General features: G+C 36.7%; 1 protein-coding gene and 1 pseudogene across 1 annotated transcript in view; one reads left to right on the top strand and one right to left on the bottom strand.

Moving 5' to 3' along the window:
• Positions 1–444: 444 nt before the first annotated feature.
• The window catches only part of THOC1 (THO complex subunit 1), a 34,342-nt gene continuing 11,648 nt past the window's right edge, over positions 445–23,138 (top strand). Inside the window, exons 1-12 of the mRNA XM_037508758.2 lie at positions 445–578; positions 712–1,230; positions 3,362–3,435; positions 3,530–3,590; positions 4,809–4,875; positions 7,813–7,931; positions 8,366–8,414; positions 8,969–9,064; positions 9,806–9,888; positions 13,107–13,180; positions 16,951–17,059; positions 18,134–18,265. Coding sequence (XP_037364655.1) covers positions 1,177–1,230; positions 3,362–3,435; positions 3,530–3,590; positions 4,809–4,875; positions 7,813–7,931; positions 8,366–8,414; positions 8,969–9,064; positions 9,806–9,888; positions 13,107–13,180; positions 16,951–17,059; positions 18,134–18,265 — 918 coding nt within the window. The 5' untranslated portion in view covers positions 445–578; positions 712–1,176. The remainder of the gene's footprint in view (positions 579–711; positions 1,231–3,361; positions 3,436–3,529; positions 3,591–4,808; positions 4,876–7,812; positions 7,932–8,365; positions 8,415–8,968; positions 9,065–9,805; positions 9,889–13,106; positions 13,181–16,950; positions 17,060–18,133; positions 18,266–23,138) is intronic.
• On the bottom strand, positions 11,434–12,075 carry LOC119243715 (ran-specific GTPase-activating protein-like; annotated as a pseudogene).

Below are 23,138 nucleotides of genomic sequence, written 5' to 3'. Positions count from 1 at the left end.
TCTGTTGATTGGGGTGGGGTGGGTTAGGGGGGCGACTAATTCTCCAGGTAGCCATGTTTGTTTATGATTCCCACGAAAAGGTATGACTCTGCAAAGTTGTCATTTTGTTAGCTTCTTGTATTCATTGGATGTCAATAAAAGGAACGAGATAAAGCATGTCTAGCTTTATTTAGATACACGTGTAAAAGAATAGGAACTGGAGGGACATTTTTTAGCATTTGGATCGGTGCTTCTTTCTCCATTGTATAATTCCAAATGATAAAGTTTCTGCCACTTGGCTTCTCTTTAGCCAAGTCTCTGCAGTGAGGGGAGTCAAAGGAGGAAATGAGCTTACAGAGGGTGCCTCTGCCCTAAATGTCTCGTGACCCATTCTCCAATTACTGCATTCCTCCACGATCTTTCCTCTTTCAGTGGCAACCTTTAGGCGCGAGCAACTAATTCCAAGATACCGTTACAGGCCATAGTAGCCCAACTAGCATTATTTCATTCGCGCTGTACAACTGCCCAGAAACATAGGCCTTTTCTTTCTTCTTTCACAGAAAAGGGAACTGCTCCTCAGATACGGAGCCCACGAACTGGTATGTAAATCCGAAGCTGAAAATACTCCTTGGGAAAGGAGGGACTGGGGTCAAAACAAGGGGCGGGGGGGTGCAATTGTATGGGCAATATAAAAATAAAAATAATTTTTTTTTCTGCAACTGAAAAAAAAAGAAAAAAAGAAAATACTCCTTGGGTGAAAATGACCGCGGTCCGGCGGTCCACGCCAACTGCCAAAACTTCCCCAACCTGACGTTTTCCCAGACAACCCACCTGCCTCGGCTTCTCAGGCAGCGGCTACATTCCCGCGCGGCCCCGTGAGTCATCACCAGCCGACGCTCACCCGGCTTCCCCAGACCAGGAACCCCGCGCTGGTGGCCGTCCCCGCCTACCCGTGCAGTTTTCAGGGCGAGGTCGCCCGTAAGTCGTCACCCTAGGGGTTACCCACGAACCCGGATTACGCTTTGTGTGGACGACTCAAGTTTCCCTCGCCCACTAGAATTTGGTACAGCGCACGCGGCCAACAGGCTGGCCCCTCGGCTCACGGCCGCTCTAGCCCGAGCAGGCCATCTCTTTGCTCCCGGCCTGACGTCATCGGAAAGCGCCGCAGCGCGGTGGCGGGCACGCGCAACCGAGAAGATGTCTCCGACGCCGCCACTGTTTAGTTTGCCCGAAGCGCGAACGCGGTTTACGGTGAGTGGAAGGTGGGAGGGTGCGGGCCTGACCCCGCACTGATCTTTGCCCTACGTTCCCTGAAATTACTCGACTTTTGCTGTGAGGTAAAGTGGGAGCAGAGATGTGAACGCCGGCACTCCAGCACCCGGCCCCGTCGGGGGCTGGGAGGTGGGAAATTCACCTTACCTGCCTCTTCCGGGCGTGCTCTGCTGTCGGCCTCCGCCTTTCCGCGGACAGGTTTGGGAACCCCGCGTGCTTGGTACGTTGGCTTCCTGAGTGGAGGGGTCACCCCCAAGCTTCTTGCGGATCCAGCTCCTCTGCAGTGCTTGCTTAGCGGGGCAGGCGTCTCCACACTGGAAGGGTAGCTGCTGAAGGGCGAGGGCACAAGGGGTTTTGTCTTTGAGAACCGGCTCTCGCCCCGCCTCCTGAGCGGGCCGGTGGTGGTTCTTTTTGTCTATTAACCACACCTGTGCCCCCCGCCCTCCTGAGAGATCCATGAGGAGGTCCTAAGGGAGAAAAGACGGAGATCAGCTTGGGGCGGGCTGCAGGTGCTTTTTATTTATGCTTACACATTAGGTAAGAGTAGTGAAAGCATTTGGGAATTCCTTACAGAGCGTTTGTAGTAAATAAGCGTCGTGCCAGCTTTTTTAACTCTAAGAATTGCACTGTGAAATAAGCTGTTTTATTACCCCGGGTAATGAAATAGAAGCTAGACACAAACTCACACCCCTCCCCAAGTTAAGCGATTTACTTCGTTTTTCTCAATTAAAACCAATATTTTTATGTTGTCAGTCACAGCCTCCAGCATGAAGAACCCTATTTAACTTGTGTGACCGTATTCGTCTTTAGATTTGCACTGGCGTTTCAGGCCACGGTTCAACTACACAGATTTTTAACTGCATATATGTCGTTATACCAGAGTGAAAATTCTGTGAAAGAAAAATGTATTCTTTACAGACAATAGTTTTCTTACGTGCAGGTGTTTTTTTCATGTAGAGTGGTTTTTATCAAATTGTATCTTGTTTATGTCATCAGGATCATTTTCATTCTGCACATTTTGCTGTAACCCATGGTGCTCTGAAAATTTTGCCAATGATAACTGTTCAGAATGTCCAAAATATTAGTTCGAGAGGGGATCATCAAATTGGAGACCATATAGTCCAGTGATTCTCAAGCTTCTGTGTGAAATGGTATCACCTGGAAATCTTGTTAAATATAGATTGTGATTCTTGAGTCTAATGAGGCCTGAGATTTTACATTTCTAACAAATTCCCAGGTGATGCCACTAATGCTGCTGGTAGTAAGGATCTACAGCTACCCTCTTTACTGGTGAGGAAAATTAAACACAAAGAAATAAAGAGATATGCCCAAGACTTCACAGCCTACTAGTTGCAGAGTCAGAAATGGACATTTCCAGTATAATTCTCAAAAACTGTCTTCAGTTTTGACTAAGACAGCAAGAATTTTTTCAGTACTTACTATGTGTGAGGGACTATACTAAACCAGCTACCTAGAGAAGGTCGCACGTAAGATAGGTCTTCAAGAATGAATAGAATTTAGGTAAGCAGGTGGGAAGAATAACATGAAGGTATGAATACACTAGCGTGTACTTGATAGAAAATGATGAAATAATGACAAGATAGTGGAGAATATGTGTGAGGGGATTGTGGGGAGTTAAGATTAGATAGATTAACATCAAGGACCTCAAGAGGGAGCTATGAAAACATTTGAGGTTCTGTCCCATTCTGTGTTTATTATGGTATTGTGAGAAAAAAATCCCTGCCAACATTGAACAAAGTGTCATTATTTGATAATCTGTTTTCGTTATACATCCTGTCATTAACTTAAAAGATATAGTTTTTAAGAAATTATCAATGACATTAAATGAGGACTTACTGTATTCTCGTGAATGTGATAAAAAGTATGAGGGAAAACCTCGAATGAGAAACCCTAGGTAGGAAATTCTGGCCAGGTTGAAAGTGATGAGAATGTTAACAGTGGCATTTGAATAATGACTGATAGAATGACTATTCCCAGATATAAATATTTTTACTTAGACTGTTAGAGTGTAATGCTTTTCAGTAAATAATATACAAAATCTTTCCAATTATTAGCTTTTTTTTTATTTTTTTTTTTTTTATTTTTCTAGAAGTCTACCAGGGAGGCTCTGAACAACAAAAATATCAAACCATTGTTGAGTACTTTCGGCCAGTTACCTGGCAGGTAAGGCATTCATATCAATGAAATATGCTTACCTAAATATTTATAATTTCCCTGAACTGTTCAAGAAAATTCAGGTGTGTTTTGTTTTCAATAGTGAAAATGAAAAAAAATGTACCCTTGACCAGGCTTTCAGAGGTGTTCTAGAAGAAGAAATTGTAAGTATGTTTTTCCTTTATTGTTAAAATTTTGCTGGCAAATTAATAAATCAAATTACAAAAAATTACTCCTATCCTTAGAATGGATATTTAAACATGACCATTTCTTCTTAGAGTGAACTTGCTTCTGTGAAAGCTGACTTGATTCTAGTGTAGGAGTTTTGTAATAATTAGGGGTTTTAACAGCACAGGTACAATTTAAGGGTTTGATTTGATAAATGAAGAGATTCCTCTCCATGTGAATATAAGAAAAGTTGACATGAGGTCTTAATGGGCACGAACTAGAAGTTGAAGTTGGGCCCTTTCACTTTGCTATGTAAATAGTGACTCATCCTATAATGTCATGAAAGGACTAGTCCAAAAATGTTCAGCTGGGATTCATGCTCTCATTCTCCTATGGCATCCTCTTCATTAATAAGCTTACAAAAATAGGACCTCCCTGGTGGCACAAGGGATTAAGCACAGCACTGTGAAACTATCCGCAGCCTCTGCAGCACGAGTTCAGTCCCTGCCGGCCATGTACAGGCTATGTATAGGCCACATGGTGCAGCAGACCTCTCCTGTCTTGCTCACTGCTCCCCTCAGCAGTGTATTTCAGTACATTGCCTGTTCTGCTCCCCACTCTGTCTCCGGTGAATCCTCTCACCCCCCCTCCCCTGCACCTCTGGCCTGTACCCCAGTTCTTGTATGCATAAATAAATCTTTAAAAAAAAATAAGCTTACAAAAATAACTAGAGCCTATTCAACTTCAGTAGAGAAATCTAATCTAAATATGAACAGTCAATTTATTTACCATTGGTGGGGCAACTGAATAAGGAAAGTTTTAACAGTTTAGGCTTAGTTAGGTGGAGGTTGATTCCCTTCCCTAATGGCCTTAATGGAGTGTCCCCTTTATTTTGGACAATTCTCTATCAAAACTCTTTTCCTCTTCAGGCTTAGTCACTTACCTGTTATGAAGCCCTGGGCAAGTTACTTTGCTTTTCTGAATTGTAGGGTTGTTGTGAGTTACCTGCTTATTATTTACTTGATACACTCCTACAGTTACTTATTCTATTCTTGTTTATTTTGTATTTTCATCCTCAAGCATAATTTTATCTTCAAGAAACATTTTTATCCCATATTTATGATAATCAACTTCGTGTCAGAGGGTATCTTTTTATTGTTATTATAATATTCTAAACCCTGGCTCCTAAATTAATTTGTTTTCTCTGTTGGTAGATAAATCATTCATCATGTGAAAATGTTTTAGCTATTATTTCTCTTGCTATTGGGGGAGTAACTGAAGGTAAGTGTGGTTTTGTTTTTTTAAAGTAACCTTGGACATGACATGCTATGTTTAAAATTTTCCCTGTGTCTCTTCAACTATCTGATTTTCTTCATTTTTCAAATTCTACCTGAATCCTACCTTTGCCAAGAAGTTGTCCAATGAAATTAACTCACACTTTTTCCATCTCTATTATGCAGTACATATTTTGGCACTTACTTTGTTCTCCAGTTGTTTCATTCAGTAAATAATGAGCATCTACAGTGTGCCTGGAATTGAGCTGCGATTTAGAGGTTCAATGATGAATGAAACAGTCCCTGCTAATTAAGGGACATATGTATAAATGTTTTATTGTGGTGTAATTATTGTGTTTGAAGTGAGAATGAGATGTTGAAATGACTCTCTAAATTTCAGAATCTAAAAGAAAGCCTGAGAAAGGCAGCTATGTCCAGAGGGATGATGAACTTGTCAGACAGAAACAGAAAGGAAAAGCTATGTATAGGCTGAGTTCAGCATGACTAAAGAACTACATGGAACGCAGCAGTGAAAGTATGGCGAGAAAAGAGCTGGAGGGATAAGTTAGATTTGTGAAAGCTTTGAATGCCATGCTAGCCAGCTATGGAGAAAGAATTGAATTGGGAGAGACTGGCAGGAAAACTATCAAAGGATAGTGGTCAGTGCAGTGGAGGATATTTCCAAGAGTCTTTTTCAAAAGACACGTAATTAAGCACACAGTACCTAACACTAAATAATTGCAGAAAGCAATGCAAAAATAATTCAATACTCTTAACCAATTGGTTAAAATATTCATTTGATTCACTCATAATTTATTTGAAAAGTGCCTTTTAATCTACAAAACATTATATATTATTTTAGTAATTATTCCTACAAAAAACTGGAACATACATGATAGTGTTATGTAGAAGCACTGTAGAAGCAAGATATTTTGTGTGCTTCAGCATAGTTCATAAATTCTCACTTTACATATTAAACTTTTATGTGAGATGCCCATTCTTTCATTCATTCATTCATTAATAAATAAAACTTAAGTGAGTTCTACAACATGGTGTAGTGCCCAGTCTCTGTGAAACAGGTTGCAGCAAATGCTTAGTTCATTGATTAACTTGAAATGTTTCTCTTGTAGACTGGTAATGTTTTTAATACTTGAAGTTGTGCAGAGTCTATGTTTAAAACTTTTAATTTACTTGAGAAACATGAGAACTTACAAACTTAAACTTTAAAATAAAAGCTTATATGCTTTTTTATTTGATTGGGGAAAATTCTTTTTTGAGAGAGATTATTATTGTATCGCTTAGGTGACTTGTTTTTAAATTGTCCATAAATATTTTGTTAAATTTAACTTTGCAGATATTTATTGAGTTTCTATTCAGTGTCAGACACTATGCTGGTTAAAACACACAAGAATGTCTACCCTACATAAAAAAAAAAAAAAAACAAGCTTTGATAAATGCTGTGATTTATGTGCATTGTGCTTTAGAAGCATAGGTGAGATATTAGGAAAGTTTTTTAGAAGAGCTTACATTTGCTCAATGCTCCAAAAGATGAAGTAGGAATTTACTATGTAAAAGAGAGAAGGGAGACTTTTACTGAATTAAAATCCTTGGGAGTAGAAGCTAGGTGATTTTCTTAAGTTCTGTAATTAATAAATGTGAATAAACTTATACTGAACTATACTGCAACTAAGGGCAGGGAGTATGCCTCTCAAATCTCTTGGGTGTCCAAGGCATATGGTATCACAGAATCTAAGTGATAAGGGACTTTATTATCTCCAGTCTCATCTCTGGTCTAACCTACTTCTCTGTAATGTTCTGATGCCAGTTGATGGAACTCACTGCTTGATTTCTATTAGATAGATCTGTTCATTAGGTTTTCCTAGAATTGAGTTGAAATCTGCTGCCTTATCCACATACTGGTTCTGGGCAGTATCCCTCACATCACAATCCAGATGCGATCCTACCAGTGCAGAGTAGAACTGGAAATACTACTTCCTTTTTCTGAATGTACTTTATTAATACAGTGTTTTTGGCTTCTAGTGCCTCTTAGATTTTATGTACAGTGCTTAAGTGACAACTTAAACACTTAAGTTTTAGTTAGCATGCATGACTTTAAAAAAAATCCTTAATTTATCGCTTTACTTTTATAACATAATTTCAAAATAACTTTTTATCTTTCATTCCCCTGAATAATACTGTTATTTAAATGTTTAATATTAGTTGAAATCAGTATCACATCTTTTTATTACCTCTTTTGAAGCTGATCTTTTCAAATCACAAAGATAATTTGGCAACATTATAGAACATTTGGAAACTAGAGAAAGGGTTTGAAAAACTACCATTCATTTTGGTATAAAATCAGTCTCAAAAAATTATTGTTATAACCATAATGTATATACAATTTTGAATCCTGCCTTTTTCACTTAACGTATCATAAGCATTTTCCAATTTATAGCCTTCATAACCATCGTTTTTAATTGGCTGCTTTATATTCTTTTGAATAGCTTAGTGGTGAAGAAAACAGACTGTGGAGCCAGACTACCTGGGTTCATATCCCAGCTCTACCACTCTCTGGCTCTGTGACCTTGGGCAGGTTACTTAACGTCTCTGTGTCTCAGTTTTCCCCTTTTATAAGCTAAAGATAATATCTATTTCGTAGGGATATAAAGGTTTATATGTTAGTATATGTAAAGCACTCAGGATACCTGACAAATGCGCTAGAAGTGTTACCAAGAATGATTTTATCATCATCATTACTGAGTGTACATACCAAAACTAAGTATGTCCCATTTGGGGACTTTTAGGTTGCTTTCATTTCTTATCTCATAAAGCCTTGTTAGGGTTGACAAAGTGTACCTTTAAGATGTTCTTCAGAATTATTTTGCATGAACTATTTACTCAGTAGCATTTTAAACTTTTTAATTGGCTTGTGCTCTGCTTGAAGGTATTTGTACTGCATCTACACCTTTTGTATTGTTGGGAGATGTTTTGGATTGTCTTCCTTTGGATTTGTGTGACACAATATTCACTTTTGTGGAAAAAAATGTTGCTACTTGGAAATCAGTAAGTGCTTTGGTTTCTTTCTCTACTAACATTATGTTTCTAAGTATCCAGAGTTCTGAGGATAATTGGTTTGGGTTTTTTTTTTTGAGGGGGTGGAGGTTGGCTTAAATTCCTAATTCTGCTGATTGCCCAAAAGTTTGTCCTTGTGAGAGAATTTTATATTCTGTTCTCTTGGGGGAATCATGTAGGAGTCATGTAGAGAAAAAGTTGAAGTGTACAATTTGACTAAGTAATAATTTGACTAAGTAAATTTGTTAGGTATCTGAAAATATTTTTATTTCATTGAAAATGTCACTTGCTTTTAATAAAAAGTGTGACCTGGTAGATTTCTTAGTACATGTTAATGCTCTTTAATATTTTATTTCCTGTGACTTAATGTTGATGGATGTGCAACAACTTCTGAAAAGTAATAATATTTTCTGTTTTAATTTCAGAATACATTCTATTCTGCTGGGAAAAATTATTTACTACGTATGTGCAATGGTAAGTAACTCAACAATTTGTTGAGTTAAATATGAGTAACAATTTTTTTTTTAAAGATTTATTGATTTATGCATACAAGAACTGGGGTACAGGCCAGAGGTGAGGGGGTGGTAAGAGGATTCACCAGAGACAGAGTGGAGCGCAGAACAGGCAGAGTGACTAAAATACACTGCTGAGGGGAGCAGCGGGTGAGTCAGGAGAGGTCTGCTGCTCCATGTGGGTAGCTCCCTGGCCCGGGATCGAACTTGTGCTGCAGTGGCTGCGGATAGCTTCATAGGTTGCGTCTTAACCCCTTGTGCCACCAGGGAGGCCCGAGTGACAAAATTTAAAATGTTACCTTTTTTTTTTTAAAGTAACAATCTCTATTAAAACTTATCATTCACATTTAATTAAACTATTCCTGTTCATTCCTAATTTTCGAGTGCTTTTTTGTGACAATAATTCACACATGCATTTTAAGAACTACTGCTTTATGAAATAACTCTTGACAAACTGGATAACAAATGTGTATCGTGGATTTCTTCCATGTAACCTTCATTTTTGTATATTGTTAGATCTCCTAAGAAGGTTATCAAAATCCCAGAATACAGTGTTCTGTGGACGAATTCAACTCTTTTTGGCTCGGCTTTTCCCTTTATCTGAGAAATCAGGTAAGCTTTTATACATTAAATAAAATGCTTTGGAAGATCATCTTCAGTTATTTATTTTCTTTTATTGGTCAATAGTAATATCGGTCTTAGTATATAATACAGGTATTAAATAAAGTCTTTAAGTTCAAAGCTTATTAATAATGTGTAGTTGAGTCACACAGAAATCAACATTGGTACAGGACTGTTAAACTACAGATTTTATCAACTTTAGCACTGCTTCTGTTAAAGATCCAATCCAAGATCCCACATTGCATTTAGTTTTGATATCACGTTAATCTCCTCTAATCAATGATAGTTCCTTAGTCTTTGCTTATTTCATGACCTGGATGATTTTGAAGTGTACTAGTCAGGTATTTTGTAGAATCAATTTAGGTTTTTCTTGTTTTTTTTCCTTACTAGATTAAGGTTATGAATTTTAGGGAAGACTCAGAGGTGATGTGTTCTTCTTAATGCATCATTTGGGTGTGAGGTTGTTATGTTTTATTACTGGTTATGTTATCATTGCTTACTTAGTTAAAGTGTTCTCCTTGGTCACCATATTTCTCTGCTACAATGTTACCATTTTCCTCTTTGTGACTAATAAACATTTGGAGGGAAATACCGGTGTTCTAATTTGATCTTTACTTACTAAAGGACTTATCAATTTATACGTTTTGGTTATATAATCACAAAGTTACATTCTTAAACAAATTTAGGTGTTTGGTGAGTTTGCTTTGAAAAAAAAAAATTTTTTTTAAATAGGTCTTAACTTACAGAGCCAATTTAATCTGGAAAATGTCACTGTTTTCAATACCAATGAGCAGGAAAGCACCTTGGGTCAGAAGGTAAGACTTTTATTTAGCCTAACACAACATATTTATAAGTTTGTTGTTGAATAACTCATGTGAATAGGTCTTCTAAATCATCAAAAATTTTAAAATCTTTATTTCCAGTTTATAGAAATAATATGTATTCTGTGTAAAAAAAAAATGCAAACAAAATAGAAATATTTAAAATACAAAGTACAATTATTCCATAATCCAAGAATCCAAAGAACCATTCTTAGCATTTTCCATTGATACTACCAGTACTTTGTATGTATGTGTGTGTAGCTATTTTCCCTAAAATGAGATCATGTAATACATACTATTCTGAAACTCACTTTCCTCTTTAATAGTATAGATTGGATGCACTCAATACATTCAAATCTTTCTCAGTGTTTTAATGGTTCTTCATAAATCTGTAAATTGATATATCAGAATCCCATTAGTTGGCATTTTGTTAGCAGTGTTACAGTGGATTGTATTGTGTATATTGTCCTAAATTGTGCATGTGTATCCACAGGATAAATTCTGCTATGTCAGAATAATATGCCTTTATCAATTTGGGATAATTATTTCCCAGTTAGTTCTCAGAAATGATATACCCATTTATACTACTGCCAGTGGCAGATGGGTAGATAATGCCTATATTTTCTCAGCCTCACACCAACACTAAGAGTTATCGGATTTTAAAAATCTTTGCTTAATTTTTCCTTGATATGTACTTGAAAAGCAAGTCATCTTTGTTTTACATTTCCTGGTTATTAATTAAATGGTGGAACTTTATGTTTACTAGAACTTATCTTTCTTTCATGCTTATTAGAAGCAGTGAGAAAGAGAATTACCCATTTAAGCCATTTGCTCATTCTACTGTTGAAATGTCTTTCTCATTTGCATATAAAGCTCTTTATATAAAATATTTATTGCTTATCGTGCTGACATCTTTTTTTCTTACCTTATAGTTCTCATAACATGATGGTACTTTTGCTGTATAGAACTTTAAAAGTTGGATTTAATATTGTTATTTGTTAGTCTTCTGTTTCTGATGTTGTGTCATGTTAAAGGTTTCCACTCCCCCAAATTATAATAATCCCCTTTGTTTTCTTTCTTCTGGTGCTTTTATAATTTATTTTTTCTTGAAAATCCTTTACCCAGAAAGAATGTTGGAATTTGTTCTGTGTTATAATTTTATTTTTTCTAAATGGTGAGGCAGTTACCTCAGAACCACTTGTCACATAGTCCATCTTTGCCCACTGGTTTTTAAAAGGACTTCAGCTATAATCAGCCTTCTTTTTAAATTTATTTATGATATATTCAGAAAGCAGTCCTAGATGCCAAATTTCTAGACATTCAGCACATACTCTTTATCTAGGAACAAGTTATAAAATTTAAGATATTAATTACTAGATGTAACTGATATCTTGCTTGATTAATCAGACTTTTCTAATGTCAGAATTAATTTCTTTATATGAAGTCCCTTGTAAAAACAAAACAACAAAAACAAACTATATGTGGGAGGGGCAGGGAAAATATTTTTTAAAAGAAGGGAAAGAAAGCAATGGAAGACTGCTATTCCTCAGCTTTCTCCTTTGTCTCGTCATCTTCTGACTGCTTGCTCTCTACTGAAAGAGCTTCCAGATTTTCTGCCACATTCATGGCATTATCATTTCTGCCTTATCCTTTCTTTTCTCTCTCTTTGGTCTCTTTCATACATTCTTCGAACTTTGTTTTGAATTTCTATGCATTTTCCGCATTTAGGAAGCTTAATTACTACAGCAGTTTGGGCTTATTAGGGCACTCATCAGGAAAGTCTGTATGGTTACTGACTACATCGGCTTCAGTTCCATCATTAGTGTTATATTATGGTTGGTGCTTATCTTTAGAGTCTTCATCCTCTTTATGACCAGGGGGATGGCCATTTCACCTCATGCTTCAGGAGTTTGGTGCTGCCAGTGCCTGCTTCCTTCCGTTCTGGGAGATTGTGCTCTTATGCAAATCTGAATAGTTTTGCCCACATTTTAAAAAGCTTATCTTCATCTTCCTCCAGTGCTTTAAGTTCTTGCTCAGGAAGAGAAACTGTAGGCTTACATTGGGAGGGGAGGGGTCATGGTTGGACTCCTCTGCATTCTTGGTGGAGTTGTTATCCTCATGGGTGTCCTGGCCTGGTGCTAATGGGGTATAGCAGCAGCAACTCAGGCCCTCAGGGCTCATAGTTCCTTCCCCCCACCTCTAGCCAGTCAAACTATGTTTTTGTAGTTTATCCCTTAAAATATCAGCAATCAATTTGGAAATAATGCTGCCCAAAGATTTTTCAAAATCTGGTCTTACACTTTCATGTATATTTTAGTACTTCTTGGCTACTTCATGTAAACTTCTTATTTTGAATTTTTCAATATGGAGCTAGAAACTGAGCATATCCACAAGTTTCCAATCAAAAATATCTTAAAGTGTTCCCAGATAATAAGTGTTCTGTGTTGGGGTGGAGGATTTCCACAGTCAGATTAAAATTGGAGACGATAACTACTTAAATTCATTTTAAGAGTTATGTACTTACTATAGTTCTTAGAGTCCTTAATTTACATTATTTAATTGTATACAAACTTTATCTGTATTTTCAGTCAACTGAACATAATTGACTTTTTCATACTTCATGTGAAATATTTTTTATATAAAAATAAACATACAGTAAGATACTTTGAAAGACCACAGACACAACTTTTTTTTACAGTTTTTTAACTTTTATTTTTAATTTCTTACTGTACCTAATTTATAAATTGAATTTTGTCATAAGTATTTGTGTATAGAAAAAACATAGTATATATAGGGTTCGGTGTTAGCGGTTTTAAGCATCCACTGGGGTTGTTTAACATACCCCCACAGATGAAGGGGAACTACATTATTAATGATCTTCTTAATTCTCTAAAAAGTTACTGTCCAAAATGTATTTAGCCATAGACCCTTTCTACGCAGAAAGAACATACTGAGCATGTTTGGAGAAATCCTGGTTTAAAATTTTCCACTATGTCTTCATGATAACTTAAGTCATTGTCACCACTCTTGAGTTCTCAGATCAGTGTCAACATAAAATTAGATTCCCATTGCCTTAAAGATTAACTATAGGCCTAGATAGTTACTGTGACTAGACTTCACTAATGTGACCCATTAGTGAAGGTAAATTCCAGCATTTACCTCCTTCTGTCTAATAACTGCTTCGTGACAAACTACATGTTTTTCAAACTTAGCACACTGAGGATAGAGAAGAAGGAATGGATGTAGAAGAAGGTGAAATGGGAGATGACGAAGCACCAACAACTTGGTAAGTTTCTAGAAGTTCAAATTTCTTGTTTTATAATGATAATAGTTTAATACTAGAGTGAGGTTGTTGGCAAGAAGGAAGAAAATCATGCCTATAGATTTATTTGTAACTTTTCATCTATATTACTTAAAATTATAAATCCTAAATCAGTTTGTTTCTAAATTATATGCAGACAGATCATTGTTTACTGTGTTTACATACATTGATCATCTAATGAACTCTCCTAACATTTGAAAAACCAAGCACCAGGTAACCTAGGTGCTTCTCTCCTTCTCTTTCCATTTAACTTTGTGGATCCAGTGCCTCTAGGTACTAGGTTGATTTTTTTTTTTTTAAATCAGTGTAGGAGACATAAGAAAGAAATGTACTCTTTCACACTCTCCTATTCGTTTCCTAGCTCATCATATTTAACCCTGTGCTTGCTTTCTGAATAATTTCTTTCTAATGCTGGCTGGAGTAATGAGGAGGAGAAAAGGGAAGATATGAAAGAAAACTTCCACTAGCTGTCTTGTAGGTGTTTGAGAAGACAAGTTATCATTATTTTCATTGAAAGAATTTCTGGAAGAGGCCTCTCTGGAGACGTAGGGGTTAAGTCTCACTGCTATCACTGCCAACGCCTGAGCCAGGGAGCTAACTCACTTGTGGCACAGCAGAGCTCTCCTGTCTCTCCCGCTGCTCACCTCAGCAGTGTATTTAAGTAAATCCACCTGTGCTGCTCCCCATTCTGTCTCATGAATCTTCTCACACCCCCCATACTTCTAGTCTACACCCCAGTTCTTCTACAAAGTAAATAATTTTTTTTTAAGAATTTCTATAAGACCAATAAGTGTTTCCTATATCTGCATAGGGAGATATATTCTGTCATCCCAGATTTCAAATTCAAAAACATAAACCCAAAGAACTATGAAAATAGTACGGTTTCAGACATAATTTCGGTATTTCCCAGTTGTATAACCATGAGTAAACTACTTAAATCCCCTGCAACTTAGTTTCAACATATTTAAAATTGTAGTAATGCCACCTTCTCCCTGCTACTCTTGAGAGGATTTAATGAGATGCTGATCTGAAATGGTCTATTGAATTACTTATTTACTAGTTATCCTTATTACTATAGTTATTGGTTCTAGGGTACTCAGAATTGTCTCTTCATTGTGCAGTAGCTTTTTTTTTTTTTTTTAATTAGCTATAGTTTTGTGTTTTTTTTGTTTTTTTTTTAAGAGATCTATTAGTTCATGTGTGTTATGGATAAGGTAGGGTTTGGGGTTCTGAGCAAAAGTTTCATCCTCCAAAATTAACTTGTCACCTGAGTTGTAAACAGAGCCCCAATAACAAACTCTGGCCAATGCTGTTTTTTCTAGTTAGACTGTGTGTAAGCCTGTGTAAACAATTCAGCCCCATTGGTTATGTTAAATCAGTTTTGGCTGCAGAAAATCACTTAACTATTTTCCTTTGAGGAAGAAATTATATGAAGGATTACTTTGTGGCCAGTTACATCACCAAACTGTCCCAAGCATTGCAATTTACAAAGAAGAATACATTAGTCATGATTGTACAATGTAAAGTCCATTTCACATTTGGCTCACCTATATGAGTAAAAATGTTTGTATAATAATTCCCATGTGTGAAGTGCTATAAATTATTAGCTCAAGGTTTAAAAACATAGGTCATTTTACAGAGTATCTTATATAAAATAGTTACAGTAGACTCTATTTTATATGATATCACCTCTAACTTGTTATTGTTTGCATATATAAGTAGTACATTTACTTCATGTGGATAAAGATAAAATTCAAAAAAATCTGTGGGATGGTAAAGGTGAAAAGCAAACTGCAGTGGGTTGAAAAAATTCGAGGTGATAACCTCGAATGTAGGTAATACTTTTAACAACTTTAGCCATGAAGGAAAAAAGAGAGGGACAGCAGATAATGATGAGTAATAGAACCATCAAGAGGGGAGGGTTTTTTTAAAACTATATTAGGTTCTCAGCCATTAAAGTTTCTTAGCAGTAATATACTAATATATTCAAAATTTATACTATGAGACATCTCAGACATATGAAAGAAAAAAATTAAGTCTTACAAGAAGGAGGTGATAAAGCAACTTGGAGTAAGATTCTTGTTGGTATCCTGCATTAACTTGGACATGAGTTTCATGGCAACAGAGATAATAAAGGACATACAATAATTACATAATTCTCATTTTATGACTAGAGGTAGCCTTCCATTTTTTTCTTGAAGAGACAAGCTTTCCTGGTATATTTCAAGAGATAATTTATGTGCTAAGTAACTCTGTGTGTGTAGTCTGCATATAAACTTATTTATATAATCTTCAGATATATTTTATTTCAAAATAAATATATGTGTGAAACTATGTAAATAGTCATGGGTATAAATAAATTGTAGGTGGATTCTTCTTTTCAGTTTACTTTCACATTTTGGGAAATGTTCTGTTACTTTTGTTAACTTGATCCATAGAAAACCCAATCCTAGAATCTTATTGTTGGAAACAGTGAAGTTGCTTTCACTGTAGAGCTTGGTGCTCCATTAACTGCTTTCCTGTTTCTAGAGTTGTATGTTGCTAGAGAAGAGTTTAGAAAGAGTGAATTAGCATACCATTAGATTCTTTTGAATACTGCTCATTCTTGATACAACTTTGGTAGGAGATAGATTTTGGTCTATTAAAAATTGTCAGTATTCATCGCTATTGGTTTGAAGCAAGGATCTACATGCTTCAAATATTAGCAGTTGCTCGAGCAAAGTTAGCATTCTTTTACAAAAATTGGCTAAGCCTGCCAAGTTCTTTTTCTGACTTAACACGTAATTCAAAATCTTTATCATCTGGGTAACACAGTTTCAAATCTCTTTTGAAAAATCAAATACATGAACTCTGTGACTATTTTCCTTATTCACATAGAGAAAGAGGAGGAGAAAGAATATTAGTTTCCCAGTAAAACACCCAAAATTACCTATCCCCTTCTGGGCAAATGCCCAGCCAAAACAGGGTCTGCCTAAAGTGGGATCACAGAAGCCTAAAAGCTTGCCACAAGTCTAAGGCACCTTCTGGCAGTAAACTGTAGGAAAGGGCTTCTGAGCCAGTTACAGAAAGCTGAGGTGACAGAGATACCACATCAAGAAAATGGTGTCATTGTCAGCCTCTCCACATGTCTCTTATCTACATGTCTCTTCCAAATGTATCTACATGTCTCTTCTCCACATGTCAGGCCACAGGAATAAGAACTCTTTCTTTTTCTGAGCCCACCTGCGTTATCTAACTTCTGTGTTATCTAACTTCACCTGGGCACTCAGCTCTGCCCGTCATTAAGTGGGGCAGAGAACATGATACCACTCCCTTTTATCTAGATGTCTCTGTAACAACATCTTGTCCCACCAGCTGTTCCTATTTGTTCTTTTTCCAATAGTCCAAGATTGTCCTTTATCATATCTGCATTCTAGCCAGCAAAAAAGAGAAAAATGGGTAAAACATGATCACATTTAACTGCAAGACAGGTCGGAAACATAGTATTTAATTCTGAATAATCATGTGTCCAGCCAAAATTTAATGGTTCCACCACTGGAGATAAAGTCTGTTTAGTCTATGAGTCCCTTGAAATTTTTTGTAGAAATTTAAATATGAATGCATTTTTCTGGGGAAAGAAGCCATAGCATTTATCAGTTTCTTAGATGGGTTTTTGAACCAAGAAAAGTTAGGAATACTTAGATATTCTTTAAAGAACTTAAATAATTTAATTCATATAACATTTATTTTATTAGCTCCATTCCTATTGATTACAACCTATATAGAAAATTCTGGTCACTTCAGGATTACTTCAGGAACCCGGTGCAATGCTATGAGAAGATTTCATGGAAGACATTTCTTAAGGTAAGAAAAAAGTCAAATTTACCAAAATCATAATATTTACTGATAATGGCAGAGCTAAAATTTGACTCTTATCAAGCATACTTATCATTATATAATTCTACTTCTTACATTTGTATCCATTTTGCATTATATAGGAGCTAAATTATAAATACAACTGGTTTTGTGAAATAGTTTATAAATGACTTGGGGATTTCAAAGTTGGTAATTACAGCTTTGGGTTTTGCTTGTTTTTTATATGGTAGGTATTGCTAACATGAATTAACAGATTTTTGAAGAATGCATTTTTACTTTGTCCAAAATTATTTCAGCTTTTGTGCTAGAATAAGGGTGTGCAAACTACAGCCTTGGAACAAATCTAGTCTGCTGCCTGCTTTTGTAAACAGTGTTATATTGGCACACAACTGTGTCCATTCATCTACATACGTCTGTGCTCTTTTTGTGCTATAATGGCAGGCTGAGACCATCTGAGCCATATAGCCTAAAATTCATACTATCTGACCCTTTACAGAAAAAGTTTGCCAACCCCAGTTATACAAACATTTTTTGTATTTATTTTTTTCTTGGCTACTCAAAGATCAGCTGTCCTGTTTCATTGTCTTCCAAAACGCCAAGTTAATAGATAGCTCTTAAAAGCAGCGTGGTATGTTCTATGTTATTTTTTAGTTTTTATTATGTACGTGATATCTTTTGAGAGGCTACCATCCAAATTCAGAGTATGTGACTAATCATCTTGAATCGCTGCTCAACTGGATAGAATTTGACCTCATTGTTTTATTTATTTGCAGCTGTCTAGCAAATGAAATGCTTAGGCATTTCTTCAAATTTCACTAGTAAATTTCTGTACACTCTTAAGGTATTCCTCTCTCTGTTAGCTCTCTACACAAACTGCATCAAAAATCCCATTTCTTCAGGAACAGTTTCTTCCTACAGTAATCTTATACAAAATAGTTCAATCCTATTTTGCTATCCTAATTTCTCTTACTTAATGTGCTTTAGAGTATGTTTAGAGGAAAAATCTATAAACATGTTGGGCAATAATGCCAAATAAAACTAATTCATGTTTTTACTTTGCAGTATTCTGAAGAAGTTCTAGCTGTTTTTAAGAGTTATAAACTAGATGATACTCAGGCTTCAAGGAAAAAGATGGAAGAGTTAAAAACAGGAGGAGAGCATGTATATTTTGCAAAATTTTTAACAAGTGAAAAGGTATAAATCTTTTTTGCTAAACATAATAAGCAATGGTTCTTTTTTCTCTTTAGCTGATATCCTTTCAAAGTGAAGTTTATTAGATGTGGGGTTTTTTTGGTTAAAGATGATAAATATTAGTTGGAAAATTCTATTTCTTCATACAAGTAAGACTAATTTGATTTCCAAGGTTGTTCTGCATTAAATCTATTTTGTCAACTTATTTTTAATTACTTTCTGGTGTATATATTTTGAACTACAGGATTGATGGGATTTGAGGAGATGTTGGGGTTCTGTGAGCAGAGGGGTCCTTGGATTACCTCTGAGAAAAGTTGACAGTTCTTCTTTCAGGGGCACACAATGAGTTTACTAAGAGACATGGGATAAACTCAGAGAGGCAAAGGACACATTTTAAAGGACAGGTTTATTAGGAAGAGGAGGAAGGAAAAAGAGGCACCTGCATAGACAGAGGTGGGCAGAGAACTGCTGCTGGTGGTGCTGCTTTTCAAAGGAAAAGATTGGTTAAAAAAGATGCCACATACAACGTGGATGGAGCTGGAAGGGATTATGCTACCCGAAATAAGTCAGAAGGAAAAAGATAAATACGAGGTGGTGTCACTTATGTGTAGAATATAGAAAAACCAAAGATCAAGAAAAAGTCAAAACTTGCAGGCTGGACCATAGAACCGTAGCACACAGCAAACAAAAGAGGGAGAGAGTTCAAAACAAGGGAGGGAAGAATAGAAAGGAATGTGGTGATGGTTCACAGGGTGTGATATGAAGGTGGGAGAAACATGGGGACTACAATGATGTGAAAAAAAAATTTTAATAAAAAATTATAAGGGCCTCCCCTGGTGGCGAAGTGGTTGAGCGCTGGGCTGCGAGGCTGCCCGCAGCCTCTGCAGCGCCGGTTCAATCCCCGGCTGCCGGCGAGGGTCCCACATGGCGCGCAGATCTCTCCTGCTGCCCGCTGCTCCCCTCAGCAGTGTATTTCGGTCCTTCTGCCTGTTCTGTTCCCCGCTCTGGCTCTGGTGAATTCTCTCACCCTCCCACGCTTCTGACTGTACCCGTGCTTGTATGAATAAATCTTTAAAAAAAAATTATAAATTAAAAAAATAACAATAAATATGATTAGTTACCAATAAAAAAGATTTTAAAAAGAGATGCTGCATGGGGGCCTCCCTGGTGGTGCAAGGGGTTAAGTCTCAGCACTGTGAAGCTGTCCACAGCCACTGTAGCACTAGCTCGAGCTCCAGCCAGGGCGCTAACTTCATGGTGCAGCAGACCTCTCCTGTCTCACCCATTGCTCCCCACAGCAGTGTATTTCAGTGGATCTTCCTGTTCTGCTGCCCACTCTGACTCTGGTTAATCCTCTCACCTTCCACACTTCTGGCCTGCACCCCAGCTCTTACATGCATAAATAAATAAAATAATTTTTTTTTTAAAAAGAGATGCTGCATAGACACATATCCCAAGACATAGTCTTGTGATAAAAACTGCCTTTCGCCAGGGCAGGAATTGTTCTGAAAGTTTGTTCTTTTGTGGCAATTCAGTCCTTTGTAGACTGGAAAACTCCATTTTTAAAGCAGTCTGGAGGATTTCCCTTGCCCATGGGTTTTTCCTTTATGTTTTTGCTGGTTTAATGACTAGGTTAATCATTTCTACCTCCACCTCCAGTTGCTGGTCTTGTGAAGCCTCCATCCTAAATTTTCTACTCTAAGCCTCCATCAGGGTTTTAATTTGTACTTGGAAAATATTTTGTGATTAGTCATGCACTGAGACTAGGTGAACTAGAGGAGAGACAGCAGTCTGACTTGCCCTGTTTTTATAGATAAGCTTTATTGGAGCTCTCTACCTTTATTTATGTCTTATCTGTGGATGCTTCTTCTTTGTGATGGCAGAAATAAGTAGTTGTGATGGAGATTATATGATCCACAAAACCTAAAATCATTTGCTAAAAATTTGCCAACCCCTGAACTAGATCCATGTGTAGTTAAGTTGTATAAATTTAAAACACAATGTTGCATGAAAATGGATTATTACAGAATAAAGTGTATTAGAGCTTAAAAACATGCAAAATACCTCAATATATTATTTACAGACAGCTACTATCCAGTAATAGTGTAACACATGCATAGGAATCATACCCATTAAATATGGGTGGTGTTTACCATAATAGAGAGAGAAGAAAAAAATTTATAGATAGGGCTTAACAGTCATGGCAGTATTTTAGTTCCCTAACAGCTGTTGCATAAGCTAAAAATGTTAGGGTTTGATCTGCAACTGTGTAAATGTTAGTTTGATATGAAACTGTAACTTGTGTAACTGTGGGACATGAAAGTGGCATTACTTAACTGCATTTTTGAACATTTAAAATACATCATAATTTGAAAACTGGATAAATTGACCTCAGCTGATTTGTCAGTGACAGTTTAAGATTTTTAAGGTTTTGATTGATAAGAATGCACTTAATACTTTGTTTCTTAGCACAGATTTTTATAAATTTATCTTTTAAGTTATGTTTATTGAAATAACTGATTTACAGCACTGTATATGTTTCGGGGTATAAGTCCATACCTCTGCAGATACATCTTCTAATACTGTGCCCACCACCAAACCACCAGAGATACTCTGCCATAGTCTATTGAGCCCCTAGCCCCATCTTTGTTCCTACACTACCCTTCTTGTAGCCTCAGCTTTGCTCTCAGATTTCAAGGGTTTGTTTTGTTTCTGTCAGTTCCTTTGCTTTTTTTTTTTTTAATGGTGAGTAGTAGTCCATTGTGTATATATCACATGTCTTGTTTATCCATTTAATCTGTCATTGCTCACTTAAGTTGTTTCCATAACTTGGTTATTGTAAATAGTGCTGTAGTAAAGACAGCTTAGTACAGATTTCTAAGTTACTTTGTATTAAAGTGATAGGAAGGGAAAATTTCACCCTTTAACTTTGCCAGGAATATACAGGCATATAAATATAACTGAAAAATGACGTGAGTCTTTTCATTTGGAATAATAAGAGGGAGTTTGAGGACTAAGCTAAGATGTGCAGTAAAAGACCTTTTTTCAAAAAACAAAAATTATGGGGGCCTCCTTGGTGGCCTAGGGGTTGTCTCAGCACTACCACCAAGACTGCCTGAGTTTGATCCCTGCCCAGGGAGCTAACCCATATGGCACAGCAGACCTCTCCTGTCTTACCCGCTGCTTTCCTTAGCAGTACATTTCAGTAGATCTACCTGTTCTGCTCCCTACTCTGTCTCTGGTGAATCCTCTCACCCCCAGTTCCTCTGGCCTACACGCCAGTTCTTTTATGCATAAATAAATTAAAAAATCTTTTTTCAAAAAATGACAGAAATTTTGATCTACTGTGTAGTGTAAATGGTTTAATTTTTAAAATAACTCAAAAAAGTAGTATTTGGGAATATGTTTTCTGGGGAAAAATACAATTGAATGTATTAGTTTTAGTCCTGACACTAGCTTTAAACCTCAAAGAAAATTTTAACTTTTTGAGGCCTGGTTTTCCTAAGCAAAATGTGAAGCAAATAGCTGGACTAATCATACAAGTCCCTTTCCACCTCTGATTCAATATCTTGTTGATTCTTGTTTTCCATACATTGTTTCTGTCAAGAAAAATTATCTTCTGACATAAAAGATAAATGCAGTAAAGGGGACTTAAAGCTCAGGATAGATGAAGAGTTCTTAAACATTGCCTCGCCACTGTAGGTCTTCATTTTCAGTCTGTTTCCACCCCAGACTTGTTGAACTACTTAGGGTCTTTAAAGAGCTCAGTCTCTTGTCTCAGACTTTGTACCGTTTCTTTCTTCTCATTCTCTGACTTTAGGTTTGCTCCTGTTTTATTTGGTTTGCTCCTGGTTTATTAGAGTTGCTGCTCTTCCAGGAAGTCTTCCTAGAATTACATAGGAGAATCGGTGAATGGTTAAACCTCTGGCTGAATAAACCTACACTGGAGAAGAGCAGACTTTTTGAGGGAAATTTATGTGGTTTTATTTTGAACATGAAATCTGATTGTCAGTTGAATGTTCAACTAGTAGCTGGATGAGTGTACAGATCTGGAGATTAGGGAGGGACAGTATTTGACTGAGAGTATAGATTTTGAAGATACCAGCTTACAAGTTATAATTAAAATTATAGAATATGAGTCAGCCCAAAAGGAGAGTTTAGGCTGCGCAGAGAAGAAACCATCAAACATCAAACTGAATCCTGAAGAAAACCAACATTTGAGGGAGTAGGAGAGAGGAAGAGTATTGAAGAATAGGCAGTGAGATTGGAGAAAAACTAAGAAAGTTTTTATGGAATCTAAGCGTATCAAGTTGGACTTGCCAACCTATAAGTCATAGGTATTCCTGGCAAAAACACTGCCAGTGGATTGGTGAACCAGATTGAGATGTGATTGAGCAGGTTGAGAGGTGAATTGGAAACAGTGAGTATAGCTAGTTCAAGAAGTTTTGCTGTTCGGGGACAATAAGGTGAGGATTTAGGATTTCTTTGAGAGTCAAAGTTCTTTAATGCCAGTGGAAAGGAACTTGAAAGAAAGGGTTGAATATAGAGGCATCATGACAATTAATTGATGCAACTCAGTAAAGTTAGGGAGTTAGGGATGTCCAGATGGAAAGCACTACCTTTAGCAGTCAGGTAGAACAAGGATGTGGGTGCAGCTGAAAATTCCAATTTAATGTATTTTTCTCCACTTCGAAGGTGAAGGTTGTTACCTAGTGAGAGTGGAGCGGGGTAAATAGCGGTTTTGGTAAGTGGGAAAGAGTTAAAATAGTTGCTGCAGAGATTTAGAATAACAATGGGGAATAAAGAACAATTGACAGTTAGAGACAGACTTTTAAGTAGAAACAATAATAGAGCAATGATGCCATCTTCAAAGCTA

This window comes from Talpa occidentalis, unplaced genomic scaffold, assembly GCF_014898055.3.
Source record: "Talpa occidentalis isolate TD23 unplaced genomic scaffold, MPIMG_talOcc4v2.1 talOcc4.13, whole genome shotgun sequence".
Lineage (NCBI taxonomy): Eukaryota > Metazoa > Chordata > Mammalia > Eulipotyphla > Talpidae > Talpa > Talpa occidentalis.
This window is presented reverse-complemented; position numbering and strand designations above follow the sequence as displayed.